We start from the raw sequence: 18,392 nt of genomic DNA, 5'->3' as shown, positions 1-18,392 counted from the left end.
TGGCAAATGGTAGCCAGGATTCAACCTCAAGTCTGTTTGACTCTATGCGAAGCCTACATTCTTTTTTTTTTTTTTAACTTTTTATGTTCTATTGGAGTTTAGCCGATTAACAGTGTTGTGATAGTTTCAGGTGCACAGCAAAGGGACTCAGCCATACATATCCATGTATCCACTCTCCCCCAAACTCCCCTCCCCTCCAGGCTGCCACATAACAGGGAGCAGAGTTCCCTGTGCTCTACAGTAGGTCCTCGTCGAAGCCTACGTTCTATTCATCGTACTACACCTTCTGTCACACTAGAACTCAGCTCAAGATTAACAAGATTTTTAGGTTCTGGAAGGCAGGCAAAGACCCAGATTGCATGGAGAGGTGGTCTGGCTTAGCGGTTATTGGTGTGTCTTGGAACTGGACAGAGACCCGGGCTCAAACGGGGGGGCCCCACCACCTAGGCACCAGGGCACCCTTGCTGAAAGTAATCATTAGCATTGCTAGGCTAGAGCACCTTTGTTCTCAGGGAGAGAGTCAACTGTGGGGTTATGTGTCAAGGGCTGTATTGGAAAAGTCAGGCAGTGGGCTTCTAAGTCATGCAGAAGCCCCTCCTCCCCCACCCCCAGGGGAGGGGCTGTATGGCCTTTGGGTAGCACCTTGCCCTCTCTGAGCCTCAGGGGTCATCTCTGAAAAATGGGCATGGCAGCATGGAACCAAATAGAGCTCTTAGGAAGATAAAGAGGAAAAATGAGTGTGGAGTTGTTGGTATATATAAAGTAACATAGAAATGTAAATTATCTAAAAATAAATCTATGTGAAATGCAGAGAGAGGTTGGGACTTGGAAGACCTCTGGCGTTCTTTTGGCAGTTATTGGCACCTACTGTGTGCCAGGTGCTGTGCTAGGGCCTGACATGAACCCTGAGCGTCTGGAGCTCCCAGTCTACCTGGGGACATGAGCCAGCCACATACAGAGTGGGTATCCCTCCCAGCGGGATGTCAGGGGGAGTCTTCATGTGTGATGTGGTAGCAGGAGCCAGACCGACCTGAGCCAGAACCCTCCTCTCCTCCCTGCGTGACCTTGACCAGGCCAGGCCACCTCTCCAAGCCCCAGGCCTTCATCTGTAAAATGGGCCAGTCTCCTTTGCCGCTCAGAGTTGCCAGGACCTGGCACTCTGTAGGTGCCAGGGTTGGGGACCTTGGGATGAGGGTAGCCAGTAGTTCCTGGGCAAAAAATGGTCCTGCACTGGGCAAAATCTGGGACTCAGGCGTGGGTGGTGACTTGCTTGCAGGAGTGGCCTGAGGACATTGAGGGTGGAAGAGAAGCAGCAAGAAGAGAAGCTCAGCAATTTCTCAAACCTGTTAAGCAAAGGAGGGCAGATATCCCGGAGAATTGGCCTGTGCCTTTATTTATGTTAGTAATCTCATTAAGGGGAAGGGGACTGGCTCTACCCAAGGTCAGTCCTGCCCGGGGAGGAGGGGGATGGCATATCCACTTGAGTTTACTCAGCCAGTGATTCTAGGCCAAGGTGCACCCAGGAAGGCAGGGTGTCTCGGGATGAATTTGTGGGTGTGTTGAGCGTTGCTCCAAGCCTTGGTGGGGCTGGCCTGAGTGAGGCCACCGGTCAATGTTGACGACTTCTCCGGGGCCTGGCGCTGTCCCAGACCAGTGGCGTTAGCCGAACCAAGACCGGCCAAACTTCGGGGAATTCAGGTGAGGCGAGAGGGGAGGAAGTTTGGGGGCCTCCGAAGGGCGGTGGTTTGGGGTTCCCCAGGGGAACACTGCTCCTCTGGCGCCGGGCTCGCACCGGAGAGGTCAGGCCAGTCGCCGAGAGGAAGGGAAGGGGCCCTGCCCTGTACCACCAGCGCCAGGCTAAAATCGGGCGGGGCCGCCCGGGGAGGCCGGGACGCCTGCGGCCGGGCGGGGTCTGCGCCCTACTCCCTGCGAGGCCGCCGGGTCCGGGCTGAGAGCGGCCTGCGAGGCTCGGGGCCAGGCCCGGCCAGAGGGAACTCGGTCCCTGGGCTGGGCACTGCGCGCCTGCGGCTCTTGCCCTACCGGCGGCTGCGGGCGCGGCGGCCCCCGCGCCCCCAGGGGCCGGGCCAGGGCGGGGGCTGGGCCCCGCGGGCGGGCGCGGGAAGGGGGGCGGCGGCGAAGGCTGCGACGCTCTAACAGGTGGGATCCCGCGGCGTGGTGGAGGCGGGCGCGGGAGGAGGAGGAGGAGGAGGAAGAGCAGCGGCAGCGGGAGCCTGAGCAGGAGCAGGATGAGCCGCGCGAGCTGACAGCCGCCGCCGCCGCCGCCGCCCGCGCCCAGGCTCGGTCTCGCTCTCCGCGCCCGGGGCCGCTCCCCGCCTCCCGCCTCCCCCGGCCGCCCGCGGGGCGGCCCGCCCCCTCTGCACCTCCGGGCCCGGAGCTGCCTCCATCGCTCCTGCATCCCGGCCGGGGGGGAGGAGGAGGCGGAGCAGGAGGCGAGCCGGAGCCGCCGCCGCCAACGCCGCCGCCGCCGCCGCCGCCCGAGCAGGACAGAGCGCGCCGCAGCCCCGCGCGTCCGGCCGCCGCCCGTGCCCATCAAGCAGCCGCGCCGGAGCTACACCGCGGGACAGCCCGGGCCGCGGCGCACCCCGGCTCGGCCCAGCCCAGCCCAGTCCCGGCACCGGGCGGCCCGGCGGCCGGCCCGCCCCCGAGGGCGCCGGGCGCGCCGGGAGGATGCCGAAACCGACGCTGCTGCTGCGCGGGGGCTGGGAGCGCGAGCGCAGCCCCGGGGACTCGGAGCTGGGCCGCCAGTTCCGGGACTGGTGCCTGCGCACCTACGGCGACTCGGCCAAAACCAAGACGGTGACACGCAGCAAATACCAGCGGATCGCCGAGGTCCTGCAGGGCGGCGGCGGGACCGGCGCGGGCAGCGGCCCGGCAGCCGGCGAGAAAGGCAAGTTCCAGTTCTGGGTGCGCTCCAAGGGCTTCCGCCTGGGCAGCGGCCGGGAACCCAAGATGGGCCAAGTGGTGTATGTGCCGGTCAAGACGGGCTCGGTGAGTGCGCGCGCGGCGGCCGCGGGCCGGTCCCACCGCGGGGCTCGGGGCGGGCGGGGGCGGGGTGGGGGTGTGGATGTGTGTCCGAACGTGTGTCCCTGAGGTTGTCCCTGGGTCTGGCCCTCCCGAGGCGCACGCGTCCCTGCTCACCCGCCAGCCCCAGCCAGCCCGGGCAGCGCTCCGGGTTCGGGGCGTCCCTGCCCCCCTCTGCGCTGCTGCCCGGGCCGTGCCGGGCGGGCTGTCCCGGGCTGCTCACCCCAGCATGTTCCGTTCTCCCGTCCCCTCCCCCCGCCAGCAGGCGGCTGCTCAGAAGCCCGAGCCTCCCCCCGCCCGCCCCGGGGCTGCCTGTCCCGGGCGCCTCGCGCTCCCGCCCCCGGGCCGGCTGGGCGGTGTGGTGTGTGTGTGTGTGTGTGTGTGTGTGTGCGTGCGTGTGTATGTGTGTGTGGAGGGTGGTGCCGCGAGAGCGGGGGGGCAGGGACAGCCACGGGACGGGGAGTCAGCTCGGCCTCCCAGCGCCAGGGGAGGGGGCCCGCCCGGGCACTGTCTACCCGACCCCACCCGGGGCTGGCCCGGGGAGGGGCAGCCCGAGCCGCAGCCTGGCGCAGGAGCAGCCTCCCGCGGGTGGGTGGGGCGCCCCCTCCGCCCCCCGGGCCCCTCGCTCCCCCCTCTCTGGGACGGGGGCGGCCTGACCTATCCATCCCCTCCCCTCCCCCGTCCCCGGGGCCGGCCCGGTCCGGGCGGGGTGGCGTGGGGGAGGGGACGGGGAACCGCAGCCGCCGACAGGGAGGAGGCGGGCGGCCGGGCGGGGGCGTCCCCTCCGGCCCGGGGCGCCCTGGAGAGGGCGTGCGGCGTGGGCCCCGCGGCTCCCCCGCCGGGACCTCATTGTTCTGCAGCGGGTGGGGGCTGGGGGGGCCGCTGCTCCCGGGGTGCTGCTGAGCTTTGAACTTTCCGTCGCGGAGACCCTCCATTAGTGCGTTCAGCCCCTGGCCCGCCCGGGCCAGGCCAGCCTCCCTCCCTGCCCCCCTCGCTCCCTCCCCGGCCTCGCCCGGCCCGAGCGAGCGAGCGGGGCCGCCCCGCGCCGGCCTCCCTCCCTCCCTCGCTCCCCCGCTCCCCGCTCCGTGCTCCTCCCCCGTCCGGCCCGCCCGCCCTGCGCTCAGCCCAGTCCCCGGCCGGAGCGGGCTCTTCACACACAATTGATTCGGTCGTTACGAAAAGTGCACTTGTCCCCTCCCCCTCCCCCTCCGGCAGCCGCCCGGGCCCGGCCCGCGGGGTGAGGGGGCCGAGAGGGAGGGAGGCGGGAGCCGGGGAGCGGATCCGGAGGCGCCTCCCCCCTCGCCCAGGGGACGGGGCTGCAGGCCGCGGGGAGTGGGGAGCCGTGAGCGCAGAGGGCGGGCGGCCCATCTGCGAGGAGCGCTGATAACCGCGCCGCTGCCGCTGCGGCCGCCAGCGGCCCATCTGCGCCGCTGCCGCCTCCGGCCGGACACAGAGCAGGGGGCCGGGCCGAGGGGCGCGCTGGGGCCGGATTCCCCGGGGGAAGGCTGGGGTAGTGTCCCACCCTGAGCGAGTCGGGGACCTTCCAGCCTAAATCAGTGCTCTCTGCCAAACGCGGGGAGTCTGGGTCATTGTCCCCCCTCCCCCGATCGAGTCAGGGACCCCTCCCCGAGCCCAAATTGGTGCCCACTCTGCCACCCGGGGAGTAGGGGTCATTGCCTCTCCCCAGGTCAGCCCTCCCCACTCTGCCAGTTGCTAACCCCCCTCGGCTCTCCTCCATCTTGGGCTAGTGCCCCCAGCCTAAGTGTGGTGTTTCGAGGTCAGTGACCCACCAGATGGTTGGCTTGGTCCACACCCCCTACCCTGGGTCATTGCCCTCAGCCATCCCAGCTTCCCAGGTCAGTTAGTGCCCCTCAGCCCCATCCCATCCTGGTTATCCCTCCCCAGGGAGCTGGGAGTCTTGGCCCAACCTCCTTCTTGCCTGAGGCAGGAGCCCCCACTCCACCCGCTCCTGGAGTTGGGAGGGCAGGTGACCCTCAGACAGGGCAGCTAGCTCACCAGTTCTCTGAGCTGGTCGACCTCTCCCCTAGGGAGTGGGCATCATGGGGCCGTCAGTCCCCCTACCCCCTTAGCCACAGAGCTGTCAAGGCGGAGCAAGTGAACATACACCCACCCAGGCCACATGCAGAAATTGGGTGCTAGGCCTGGGCCCCAGGTCCTGCCAGCCTTCGGATCCTCCGTGAGGCCCACGCCGACCCGCTTTGCTTGGCAACAGGGGCCTTGAAAGACTCCACCCTAGCTCCCAGACCAATAATAAGCCCTCCCAAGGGACCACCTGCCTGGGAGGCAGAGAAAGGGAACCCAGGCCTCCCTGCCCAGGCTGCCAGGGGGACGACAAACACAACAGACGTGCCCTCCTGTGACAGCCCGCCCCTCAAGCTACCCACGCCCACCTGCCTGGCCTGCTGGTCCCCAGGGAGCCCGTTAGTTACCTGCACTCGCCCAGTCAGCCGGAGCTAGCCGCAGGAGATGCCCTGAGTCCTGCCACCCCCAGCTCCAAGTACCTTTCTGGGGCTCAGTTATTATTTTTACATTTCCATTTTCCTTTTTACTGATCTAAGAGGGACAGATCCTGCTGGGAATTCTGGGGCAGCCATGGACTCTTCCCGGGAGGAGCTGAATGGGACCTTCTTTGAAAGGTGCAAAGGATATCCCCTACCTTCGCTGGCTTTTACACACACACACAGAGTAAAGTTATCATTGCCTCTGGTGGCAGTTGGGAGATACCCTGTAGTTTTGTCCTGGGTGGGTTTTTGTGAAGGTCATTGGGCCACAAACCTTTGTCTGAGACATTTGTTTGGCATCCACAGGCCTTCTGGGGGCACTGGGGCATTGGAGTGGGTTGGACTCAGAGCCTGCTCCCTGGGCACCCAGCTGCTGGGGGTGGGGGTGGGCATAGCTCAGGATCTGATCAAGAAGCCCATGGAGGCTCCAAGGGAGGGCAGGCGGGGAGGCAGAGCAATTTCGGCCAAGAGGGGGTATGGGAGTTGTGTCATGCAGCCGCGGAACGAGGGCCCCCTGCGCCCCTGCGTCGGCTCAGGTCCCCAGGGTGGCCATGGTATGTCATCTCCCTTCCATGTTGCTCTCTGGCTGCCCCCTGCGTGGGCCCCCTTTCCTCTTCCCACAGCCATATGTGGTGCTGCGGTTGGGGCCCTTCCGAGTCCCGGCCGTGGAGGGTCGATGATCTGACACCACTTGTCCCGTCCCATCTGGCCCTGAGCTTTTCTGGGTGTGTGTGACAAAGGCTTAATCTGTCCGGACGGGCCCAGGGCGGAGAGCAGGGCGCGGGGAATGACACTCTGCGGGGCCTCCTGCAGCTGGGGCCTGCTTGGGGGGCGGGGCGGGGCGGGGCGGGGGTCGAGCAGAAGCCAGGGCATGGTGGTGGTGGGGGGGAGGCAAGTTGGTCTTCGGTTTGCAGGTTGTCACAGGAAATAGATGTGGAGGCGGAGGGCTGAGGGGAGGAGGGCGGAGTCCTCCACCGGGCAGCACGGGGCGCTCCTGGGGACAAGATCTTTCTGTGACAAGAGCCAGCCGGGCCTCCTGACTGGGCAAAGCCTGGTTAGGATTTATTATTTCTTGCGTTTGGCCTGTTCCGGCCTCTGTGGCTGCCAAGCCTGGGGGCGGGGGGCGGGTGGGAAGCAAACCCTTTGCCAATGAGACCCTCCGATTCCATTCCAGCCTCAGCCCAAAAGTGAACCAACCCCTTTCCTTTTCCTCTGGTCTCTGAACGAGGCTGTCCTGGCGCCTGCAAGGGCCACAGGTTATGTCTGGGGAGGGACCCCGGGCCATCTGTCAACTCCCAGGACCAGAGAGCCCTCAGGCTTCTTGGAGATAGATGTTCTCAGCCCAACCCTACCATCTTCCGGATGGGAAAACTGAGGCCCTGAGAGGGGAAGGTTACGTTGGTGGGGAGCTGGGCCTGGAACGCAGATCTCTGCGCTCCACTGAGGCTTCTCCATGGGCCCATCACATGCCAGGAATCCCCCCATTAGAGCCCCGTCCCCCGAGGGGGAAACGCCAGATTGCCAAACTCCACTCTCAGCACTGGGCTTTTGCGAGCCAGACCCCAGGTGTTCCGCTGGCCAAATTGACTAATGGTGGTCTTTTCCCAGTTTGCAGACAATGTTCATTTAGTGGAGAGCATTTTCACAGTCTTCAGCCTTTCTCCCCAGAGCTTTTGTGTAAACCTTTGGCACCTGCGGCCGCTGGTCTGGGCAGGAAATGGCCTCTGACTTAGAACAACATAATATATGCTGTGACCTTCGGTTGAATACCTCAGTATTTCCTACTTTTCTCTAAATTGTCACCATAGTGACCCTTTCTGAGTCACCTACCGTGTGCCTGTCCCTGTGCGTCAGGTTCTCACAGCGGCCCAGAGGTCCCTGCCATCCTTCAGATGAGTAAACTGAGGCTTAGGGAGGTTTAGAACTTCCCTGAGTCCTCACAGGGCACGCTGAGCTTGCGCGCCGTCTGTACACCCCTCTTTTCTGACCCTCTCTGCTTGTCTTACAGCCTCATCTGGTTCACAGGGCTTTTCGTGACAAGCTTTCAGTCCATTACACCCTAACCTGAATTAGTGTAGAGGAATCCTCTAGTCAAGATGTGTGTGATCACAGGCTGGTACTTAAGGCAGGATTGGCTCAGTGTATGGTGTCTGGGACTTGCCTGGGGTGCGAAAGGATGGGTATGGGGTGAGGAGAAGGGAGGAAGCCTCTGTTGTCCTGGGTCCTGGGGGCTTTCAGGGAGAAGGTTGGCAATGACACGGGCCCTGTTTGGATTTCTCATGAATGGCAGAAGCGGGCTATTTTGTTAATGAAGCCTCAGTGATGTGGGTGAATGTGGTCTTGGGGTCTCAGTGGGGGCGGGGCCGCAGTTTGGAGCCTGAGTGATTGCTGGTGGATCAGGCTCTGCCTTCCCGGGGCGTCTCCTCCGGCTCCTGGGTCACTTTCTGCTGGTGGTGGGGGCAGCATGCCCCACTCGTCCTTGGGCGAGGCCTGGCGTGAACATTCTCTCCTTCACTACAGGCTGCCTTCCCATCCCTGAGCGTCTGGGAGTCAGGAGGTCCAATTGGGACCCTAAAAACCCTGCTGGGAGGATGGGAGGTGGGGGGCCTGTGGCTGGGGCTGCCCAGGGACAAAGGTCAAGGGTCCAACCCAGCCTCAGGCAAACCTGGGCTTCTCCAAGCTGGCTCTTAACTTAGAGGTTGTGGGACTGATTGAGTACCATGTACATGCACGTGCATTCCTGGGCTACAGCATGTGTGCGCACGTGGGTGTGCATGCAGGAGTGTGGCCGTGTGGGCCTGAGTGTGCCTGTGCCTGTCCATGTGCAGGCTGGGGACGCTTGTGGGCCCGGGGCAGTGTGTGTGTGTGTGTGTGTGTGTGTGTGTGTGTGTACAGGTGGAGGGGGACTGCATGCTTGTGAGTGTGTGTGATTGTGAGCGGCTGTGTTGGCAGATGTGCAAGCACCTGGGGTGTGGGCATTGGCAGACCACGAGTGTGCGTGTGCGTGCCACATGTTCAGGATCCTATTGAAAAGCATCCTGTCCTTTGGCAGTGACGAGCTGACGGGGTGTCCTTCATCACAACCAAGTCAGCCGGAGCTGCTGGCCTGGCCCCGTGCTGCTCCTGGGGTCTCAGCAGCTGCTGAAGCGTAGTGTGAGGGACGGAGTGGACACGAGAGGTGGTGCCACGTCCCTGTCCCCGCAATAGTGGCTGAAGCACCTCCTTGTTTCCAGCAGCTGTCCTCCTCCTTCCCCGCCACCCCGCCACTCTCTGCCCAACAAGGGCAGCAGGTAAAACTTGTGACCTCTGCCGTTGTGGCACTTACCGAGCCGAAAGCTAAGCTCCATGGGGGGCAGGGTGGGAGAGAGGCTTCTGAACTTGAAGTGAGGGGGCCAGGACCGATCCTAACACACCCACTTTCTTGCCATGTGACCTCGGGCAAATAGCTTGCTTGACCTCTCCAAGTCTCAGTTTACTCATCTGGAAAATGGGCTCCAAAGCCCCACTTCCAAGAGGCTTGGCAAACTGGAAAAGGTTCTGTTGTCATTTCAGGAGGTCACTCCGCCAACCTCTGTCAAAGCCAGGCCTGGGCCCTAGGCCCCAAAACAGAAGAAGGAGCCAAAGGCAGCTGGGAGAGGGCCCACCAAGGCGGGTGGCTTGTCAGAACAAGGACTTCTGAGTCCACTTTCTGCCCCTGGCCCACCCTGACATAGAGAAGAGGTGAAGGGCTTGGGGTGTCAAGCCACAGGGTCCTGGGTACAAATCCCAGCTCTGCTCTTGCACCTGTTTGGCCTTAGGACCTATCAGCTCCATTTTACAGATGAGAAAACTGCCTTCCTCCTAAGACTGGTATAAAGATGAATGCATTAATGCATATAGAGCCTTAAGAAGGTAGCACGTCTTACAACATGTTAGTTGCTATGTGATCACTGAGCCTCAGTTTCCTCATCTGGATTATGGGGATGGAAATGAAATGTCATGGATATTAAGTGGGATAATGGAAGTAAAGCCCCCAGCCAAATCCCTGGCATGTAGTTGGTGGGAAGCAACTATTGGTTCCCTAGAGATTGTGTCTGGGTTATTTCTGTGTCTCCAGTGCCACTGGGGCCCTGGTTAATGTTGTACTGAATTACACAGAACACCAGCGAAGTCTTGGTGAGGGCCATAGGTGTGGCATGAGCCCCCAGGGCTGGGAACTTGAAGGCTCAGGGTCCCTCTCTGCCCCGGCTGGCTCCTGCCCTGCTCTGAGCCTCAGTTTCCCTAGTCATTGCACAGTGAAGCCTCCTGTGGCCCCTCCTGCCTTTGAATCTCTTCCTGGTGCTGGGGTTGCCCAATCCCAGAGCTCAAGGAGGGGTGCTGGAGAGGTGAGAGTGGGGGCTTTACCCAGGCCTGGAGGCACTCGCCAGGTGGGAAGGTAGAAGGGTGAGCTGCCCAGAGGCTTCTCACCACCCGACGGCCCCCACACACCCCCGCCCCAGTCCCTGGCCGGGAGCCTGAGCTCCGGGCTCTGGGCTCTTCCAGAGAACACAGTGAGGCTGGTGTAATGACTGCCCCCCTGGGGCAGGGGTCTGAGCATATCTCATGTTCTCAAGCCCCTGCCATGTGCCAGACACTCTATTTCATTTAATCTCCCCTGGATTCTGTGAGGTAGATGAGAACTTGGCATCAGAGAGGCCAGGGAACCTCCCCAAGCACCACAGTGAGCAAGTGGCAGGGCCTGGGTCCCGTGGCTCTTTGACCCTCTGAGACCCGGGGCACGGAGGTAGGGGCCCACAGGTGCCCTGGCTCTCCCCACCTCCCCACCCCAGGCTCACGGTGGCCCCTCATCTGAGGACACCCTACAAAAGCTTCCCAGAGCTCGAGGTAGCCCTCTTACCTGTCCGGACCCAGCCTGGTGGGAGACAGATGCCACCCCTCCCCGTCGCCCACACCTTCACCCTCTCACCTCAACTGCAGCTACGGGCCCAGCCTGCCCTGGGCAGGCTGCAGGGGGCGGGGAGAGAGAGCAGTTGTCCTCTCCCCACAAGGTCAACGACTCCGGCAGCATCCAGTCCTCCCGGCCACCCTGGTACTCCAGGTTCCTCAGCCTCAGATGGAGGGACTAAGGCCAAATGCAAAAGAGGGAGCTCCAGGTCCCACAGAGCACCAGGGTTGAGGGTGAGCCCATCTGGTTCCAAAGCTGGGGGTCATTCATTCATTCATTCATTCGCTCACTCGCTCGCTCATTTGCTCCTTTCACCACCCTCCGCATCACAGTGGCTCCAACCTTCTCTGGCTCAGGCCACACCTGGGCATCATTTTGGACTCTCTTCTCTTACCACCCCTCCCTCCCCATCCAACCATTTGCAGATTCTGTTGGTTCTACCTTCAAAATACAACTCAAATTTTACTTTCTCACCACCTCCACTGCCTCCAGCCTCGTCCAAGCCTGGAGGTGCATCAGCCTCCCCACTGGGACCCCTGTGTCCACTCTGCCCCCCTGTAATCCCCTGTGGCTCACACAACCAGCAAATCAGCAAAAGCAAAAAGCAAATCAGATTCTCTCCCTCCCCTGCTCAGAACCCTCTGAGATTCCCGTCTCACTCAAAGCAAGAGCCAGAGTCTTTCCTGAAACCTACAGGCCCTGCATGATCTGGCCCAGCTGCCTGCTTCCCTCACCACCTTCCACCCTCCCCTTGTTCATTCAGTGTCAGCCACACTGGCCTCCTTGCTATTCTAAAAACTACCAAACACGATCCTGCCCCAGGGCCCTTGCACTGACTGTTTCCCCAGCCTGGAACGCTCTTCCCCCCAGATCTCTACATGGCTGCTCCCCTCCTCTTTCAGATCTTTGCTCAAGTGTCACCTCCTCAGAGAAGCCCTCCCTGATCACCCAGCCAGGACCACCTTAGGTTCCTTGGACCCTCTCTCTTTCTACTTAATTTTCTCTATAGCCCTTACCACCCTCTGACATTGTGGATGTATTTTACTAGTTTATATATTTAGTATCTTTCTCCCCACAAGGCTGTGATCTCTGCCAGGGTAGACCAGCCTGCTTGGTTCACTGCTGTATCCCCAGGACCCAGAACAGCCCCTGCTCCTAAGGGACTCCCCACTGTGGGGGCAGCAAATGCCTTAGAGCAGGAGTCTGAGAGTCGCCCATGCCTTCTGCACTCAGAGGGCCTCAGGAGCCCCAAGGCCCAGACCCATCCTCCTGCCTGAGGGCGTCCAGGGAGTCCTCAGGGAGGCGACATTTGAGCTGGACCTTGAGGGCCAAAACAAATTGTTCGGCAAGAACAGAACACGGGGAAAGCTCACTCCAGGGGGTGGGAATGTGAGCAAGGGCTAGGGGTGGGACAGGTTTTGGGGGGTCAGTGCAGGCTGTGTATGATGGTGACCGGGGCCACCTTCCTGGAGAAGCGGGTTATACAGAGCATTTCAGATGCGGTGGTGGGTGGGTGAATGGTCAGATCAGCTTGAGAACCACTTGGGGATCCTGAGGGGGATGAGCTGGTGAAATCACTTGGGGCCAAATGGAAGAGAAGGATCTGGAAAGCCACTCAGAGGAGCTGGTGCGTCAGAATCAAGGAGAGCTGGGAGTTCGCAGGAGGGTTTTTAAGTAGAGGGGAGAGAAGGTTAGATTCGTGTTTTAGAAGGAGTCTCGGAATGCTAGATGTGGCAAGAGGGAGACGTGTTACAGAGAAGGAAAAACAGGAGGCTGGGAAGTAGGTGCGGAGAGAGAAGGCCGGCCTGGGGCGAAGAGGAGGGGCTGGTTCCTTGGTAGGACAAGAGGTTGAGTGTCGGGGCTGGATGACATGGGGAGGGGAGAGGGGGGCGAGGGAAGCTTGATGGTTGGTAGTCAGAGTTGACCCAGTATTCTTGGGTGGAAAGAGAGGCGTTTAGGAAACGAGGAAGGCAGGCAGACACACACATCTGGGGTGATGGCCCAGGGGCAGGGTCCAGTGGGCGGAACCCAAGAGCTGTCCCCAAGGCTGGTAGCATGTGGCAGTGAGAGGCCATGGAGGAGACCTGGTGACTCAGGTCTCAGTGGGGCCAGCTCGGGAGTCATCACGTTCACGGGGCCCCCTTCCCAGCTTGGAGCCCTCCCCGCCCCGGCTGGGACCCGATGCAGCCTCCCGGGAGGCCTGTGCTCGGTGGATGACTCATCGTTTTCTCGGCATCCCCAGGCTGAGGAAATGTTCAAGGAGACATGGGGCCCTTCCTTTGGCAGGCCAGGCCCTGACTGGATGCTGGCGGGTCGAGAAAAACACACTCGGCCTCAGGCCTTGTCTGAGAGCATCCTGAGTGCGTGTCTCCAGGAGCCCCTGGCTTCCACAATCGCACGCATCCTCCACTGCCCTGGGAGGCCGTCCTGACCCCATTCTACAGGTCAGTGAACCAAGGCACAGCCTCTGCTGGGCACCCGGCTAAGTCATCACTTGGTACTTCAGTTTCTTCATCTGAAAAATGGGTCTGATGATTGGCCCTCCCCTATAGGGTTGTTGGGAGAAACTGAAGGAGGGGATCATGTGACGCTCAAGTAGTGGGGTTGTCATTTTCATGAGGATGGGGAGAGGGGTCCGCCCAGGCTACAGGAGCTCCCTACTGGGTAGCAGCCATAGGGAAGGCCACAGGCTAACATAGCCAAAAACAGACCTGCGTTTGGATCCCAGCGCTGCCACAAGCCCCTGGTTCTGGACAAATGGCTTGCCTGCTCTGATCCCCCGACCGCTTGTATATAAGCGGGTGATGACCCACACCCTGGGAGGTAGTTGGGAAGATGACATAACACCAAGCCTGACAAACAGGCCACCAAGTAGGGGCTGTGGCTCCATCTCAGGGTCCCTCAGAGGATTCCCCCCACGCCAGCGTGAAGATCCCCAAACCAGACAGCTGTTAACCTCCCAAGGGTGCTTCAAGCCCAAACCAAGAGGGAGAGGGGAGGGGAGGCAACTCAGAGAGTTCAGGCTGGGAAACTCCCTGGGGGATGGGGTCTCTCTGGGAGATCTGGGGGCTGGGACAGGAGCAGAGCGAGGGGCAAAGGATTTTGTGTTGAATGTAAGGCCCCTATAGGTCAGCAGAGGAGTACAGGGTGTGGAGGTAGGGCCTGGGTCCAGGCTCTGCCATTTACTGCTGTGCAGTCTTGGGCAGGTCACTTCCCCTCTCTGAGCCTCAGTTTCCTCATCAGTAAAATGGGGTGATAATAACTGTGGCTTCACTTATATCCTCCTTCTATACTGTGTTCTACAGTGTGTATATACACGATACTGTATACTATATTTTATAATCTAGAAGCATCTGTACAGGGCGTGGCCATAATAAAGCCCTCAATAAAAGGGAGCTATAATTAGGATTACGATTGTGAGCCAATCAATAACCCGCGAATCTGTGACAAGGCCATTCAAGCCGTGCTGCTGAGTTGGGCTTTGGAGTTCAGACTGGCCCCAGGTTTGCACTGAGCTGTGACTCACTAGCTGGATGACCTTGAACCAAGTTGCTCTCTGAACCTCAGTTTCCTCCTCTGTAAAATTGGCTCAGTAGTATTCCCCATCTCACAGGGTTGCTGTGGGCAAGTGAAGAGAGACTCCACGTCAAGTTCTCAGCACAGGAAGCAGGAGCTTTTCTGTGCTTACCCCTGTGACGTGGCCAGTGGCAATTAGAGCTAGGGATTGGGGTCTGGGGCAGGGCCAGTGGTTGCTGGAGCAGAGAGGTACAGAAGAGGGAGAGGACAGAGGCAGAAAGGAATGTGCAGGGAACCGGAGGGGAGGACTTCTAGGAGGAGGGCTGGTCAGCTGGGTCTGCCCCGAGGATTAACAACCCCCCTGCCCCCAGATCTGGATGAGAGAAGGCTTTGATGGAAGCCAGAGGGCAGAAGGAAGGTGCCAAGCCAAAGCAGGTGGGAAGGAGAGACCAGAAGTCTTGCCGGTCCAGTCAGCAGTTGGCTGTCAGGAAATGAGGGTGAGAGGGGCCGTGGGCTTCCCCGAGTCTAGGCTGCCTATTATGGGACTAAGAGTGGGTGTGCTCCCCAGGGTAGGGAACCCTGGGTTCAAATTCTGTCTTACCAACCAGCTGTGCAACTTGGATGCATCTCAACCTCTCTGAGCCTCCATTTCCACATCTGTAAAATGGGGATAGTGATATCAACTACCTTTTAGGGTTGTCGTGGTGATCATTTGAGATACATTCTCAGTCAGTGCCTGCTGCTGAGCAGAAACAATGACAGTCATGACACAGCTAGTATTTGTTGAGTGCTTGCGAAATGCCAGGCACGCTGCTAAACACATGCACATGCCTCCATGTGCTTGTCCAAACATGGCTACCGTTATGATCCTCATCTTTTTTTAAAATAATTAATTAATTAATTATTTTTTGGCTGGGTTGGCTCTTCGTTGCTGTGCACGGGCTTTCTCTAGTTACGGCGAGAGGGGGGCTACTCTTTGTTGTGGTGCGCGGGCTTCTTACTGAGGTGGCTTCTCTTGTTGCGGAGCACGGTCTCTAGGTGCACGGGCTTCAGTAGTTGTGGCTTGCGGGCTCTAGAGCGCAGACTCAGTAGTTGTGGTGCACGGGCTTAGTTGCTCCGCGGCATGTGGGATCTTCCCGGATCAAGTCTCGAACCTGCATCCCCTGCATTGGCAGGCGAATTCTTAACCACTGCGCCACCAGGGAAGCCCCGGGCAGGCGGGTTTTTAACCACTGCGCCACCAGGGAAGTCCCATGATCCTCATCTTGCTGATGAGGATGTTGAGGCTCAGAGAGGTTAAGTAACATGCCTGAGGCCACACAGCTGGCAAGAGGCAGAGCAGGGACTTGAGCCCATGCGGTTGTGTCCTTTACTCCCTAAATCACCCATCCTCTTTGACAGTAAGATGAGGATCATGAGATCCCCTGTGGTATTACACGGGCTTGGACAGTGGCTCTTCCCAGGATGGGGAGGCAGGCGTGAGTCTGTCTGGCAGAGTGTCCCGACTCTGGAACACATTGCTTAGGCGCAAATGGGATCTACTGGTAGAGTTGACCTTCGGGGGTCACTGGGGGATTCTGTGGTTCGGGGAGGGCCAGGTTGCGGCATGGAACCCCACGGCCAGCCGGCCAGCGCGCTGCACCCAGCTCAGGCTGGGGAGCTTTGTGCCCACCAGTGCGACACAAGGCGTGGCTCAACGACCAGGTCACAGGCAGCTGCCAGCAGCCCCGAGAAGGTATGGGTGGCCAGTGCCTGGCCTGGGCGGCACCCACGGAGGCTTGGGAGGAACTCGGGAGGGCTCTTACGAGGAGGTAAGCCATGAAACAGCAGGGGAGGGGATGGGGCCTCCCAGGATGGGGAAGGGGTGCTGTGGACAAAGGAGCACAAGAGAAGTTTGTTTTTAAGGTAATACACGCACCTGACTTAACGCAACAGCCACCAAACAGCAGCCTCCAAATAGCGAGAAGTGCCCAGCCCGCCCCCCACCTAGTTCCCCTGCCCACAGGGGTCCAGCCCGCCCCCCACCTAGTTCCCCTGCCCACAGGGGTCCAGCCCGCCCCCCACCTAGTTCCCCTGCCCACAGGGGTCCAGCCCACCCTCCACCTAGTTCCCCTGCCCACAGGGGCCCAGCCCGCCCCCCACCTAGTTCCCCTGCCCACAGGGGTCCAGCCCGCCCCCCACCTAGTTCCCCTGCCCACAGGGGCCCAGCCCGCCCCCCACCTAGTTCCCCTGCCCACAGGGGTCCAGCCCGCCCCCCACCTAGTTCCCCTGCCCACAGGGGTCCAGCCCGCCCTCCACCTAGTTCCCCTGCCCACAGGGGTCCAGCCCGCCCTCCACCTAGTTCCCCTGCCAACAGGGGCCCAGCCCGCCCCCGCCTAGTTCCCCTGCCCACAGGGGTCCAGCCCACCCTCCACCTAGTTCCCCTGCCCACAGGGGTCCAGCCCGCCCCCCACCTAGTTCCCCTGCCCACAGGGGTCCAGCCCGCCCCCCACCTAGTTCCCCTGCCCACAGGGGCCCAGCCCGCCCCCCACCTAGTTCCCCTGCCCACAGGGGTCCAGCCCGCCCCCCACCTAGTTCCCCTGCCCACAGGGGTCCAGCCCGCCCCCCACCTAGTTCCCCTGCCCACAGGGGTCCAGCCCGCCCCCCACCTAGTTCCCCTGCCCACAGGGGCCCAGCCCGCCCCCCCACCTAGTTCCCCTGCCCACAGGGGTCCAGTCCCTTATGTGTTTTCCCTGATACACTTGGCTCTGGAGCTGGCCTACCTGGATTTGAATCCTCAACCCGCCATATACTCGCTGTGTGACTTGGGCAAGTTACTCCACCTCTCTGTGCCTCGGTTTCTACATGTAAAAAGTGGGGGTAATAGGAACTGCTTCTCTGGACTGTTGTGAGGACCAGGGCTCCTAAAGCCTAGCGGAGGGCAGGGCCCATGCCTGAGTGCTCCGGGAGCACGGGCTCTCTCTGCTGCTGTTGCTGTTACTATTACCGCTGTGATCACTGTTGTGCAAGTGTAGTTATGTACACTGGGTGTGCAGTTTAAATGCCCAGCTCCCCTGGCAGGTCCTGAAGGTCAGTTTTCATCACTTCGGCCCATTTAAGAAAAGGCAGAGGTGAGAGGTCAGCCCAGAGGTCATCCCAATGGTCCCGCATATTGAGACAGGCCTCTGATGTGGAGGGACTTTATGTCATCGGCTGGACCCCCCGAACTAGCCACCGACCCATGCAGGGCTTGTGGTTCGGGGACTCCATCTCCTGCCCCTGTGCTGGGGACATGAGGTGGCGGCGGGGACAGGAAGGATGAAGGGGCTGTGGAGAGAGCCCTGGGCCAGGCTCCAGAAGATGGGGATTCTGCCACTTCTCACCCCTAAGGTTCTTGAAAAAGTTCCCAGCTCCAAGCCTTTGTTTCCTTATCAGGAAGGTGGTACCAGGCTGTGGTGAGGAGCCAGGGCAATGCCTCAGATGTGATGGACCATTGGGCTGTTGATAAGAACCCCACCTTCAGGTTTCTGCCTGCAGGGGATTTACAAGTGAGTTGATGGTGTCATTGACAAGATCCAAATTTGGGAGGTATTAAAGTTCTGCTTAGTAGCTGAGTGACCTTGGGGAAGTTAATTAACTCTCTGGGCCTCAGTTTCCTCCTCTGTAGAATGGGCATAGCAATAGAACCTGCTCTGTGGGGTTGTTGGTAAGAAACGGAGGTACGGGTCTGGCTCACAGTAAGACTCTGTGATTGGCAGAGCCTTGCAGTTATTTTAAGGAACTCAGACAAAGTTGAGAAACCACCAGCAAAGAGTACAGGGCTGCAGGCAATCCATTCATTCACCTATTCATTCAGCAAACTTTGATTGGCACCTGTGTGTACCAGGTACACCTGCTGGTACACCTGCTGTGTACCAGGTCCTGTTCATTCATTCCACAAAGATTTACTGAGCACCTACCATGTGTCAGGAGTGGTGAATAGGACAGATTTGATCTCTGCCCTCCCAGAGCTGGGAGTTCCAGGTACCTCCACTAGCTGGTGGTCAGGGAGCACCTAGGGCCTGGCGTGCCATCCAGCTGGTTGGCTCAGGCAGCTGGGCCCCTGTCCCCATTGTGGTGGACTTGCTGAGCTCAAGGGGGCCACTTCTGCCTGGTGTCCCCAAGCTAGCTCTGCTGCCCCCACGTCTGGCTCCTCTGACTCCCCCTTTCCCAGAGAAGTAGAACTCCGGGGGGTGGGGGAGTGTGCAGGGCCTTTTTCATCAGCCCGTCCCACTCCAGTTCTTGTCACCCCCTCCCCAGCAACAACACTCATTGTCCTTCCTATTTTCTCCTCTTTACACAGCGGCCGAAGCGCAGTATTAAAAATGTAAACCTGACCATGTTCCTTCTCTGCTCAAACCCTTCTGTGG

The 18,392-nt window shown here is 60.4% G+C and overlaps 1 protein-coding gene across 3 annotated transcripts in view; it reads left to right on the top strand.

Moving 5' to 3' along the window:
* Positions 1-2,688: 2,688 nt before the first annotated feature.
* NOL4L (nucleolar protein 4 like) overlaps positions 2,689-18,392 on the top strand; it is a 129,222-nt gene continuing 113,518 nt past the window's right edge. For all 3 annotated transcript variants that reach the window (XR_004522060.2, XM_033839824.2, XM_033839823.2), the window contains exon 1: positions 2,689-3,009. Coding sequence is in view for 2 of the 3 variants with exons in the window: in XM_033839824.2 (XP_033695715.1) it covers positions 2,689-3,009 (321 nt within the window). In the remaining variant the exon portion in view is untranslated. The remainder of the gene's footprint in view (positions 3,010-18,392) is intronic.

The sequence above is a fragment of the Tursiops truncatus genome, chromosome 15, assembly GCF_011762595.2.
Source record: "Tursiops truncatus isolate mTurTru1 chromosome 15, mTurTru1.mat.Y, whole genome shotgun sequence".
Classification (NCBI taxonomy): Eukaryota; Metazoa; Chordata; class Mammalia; order Artiodactyla; family Delphinidae; genus Tursiops; species Tursiops truncatus.
The sequence above is the reverse complement of the archived record's forward strand: the minus strand, read 5'-3'. Positions and strand labels throughout refer to the sequence as shown.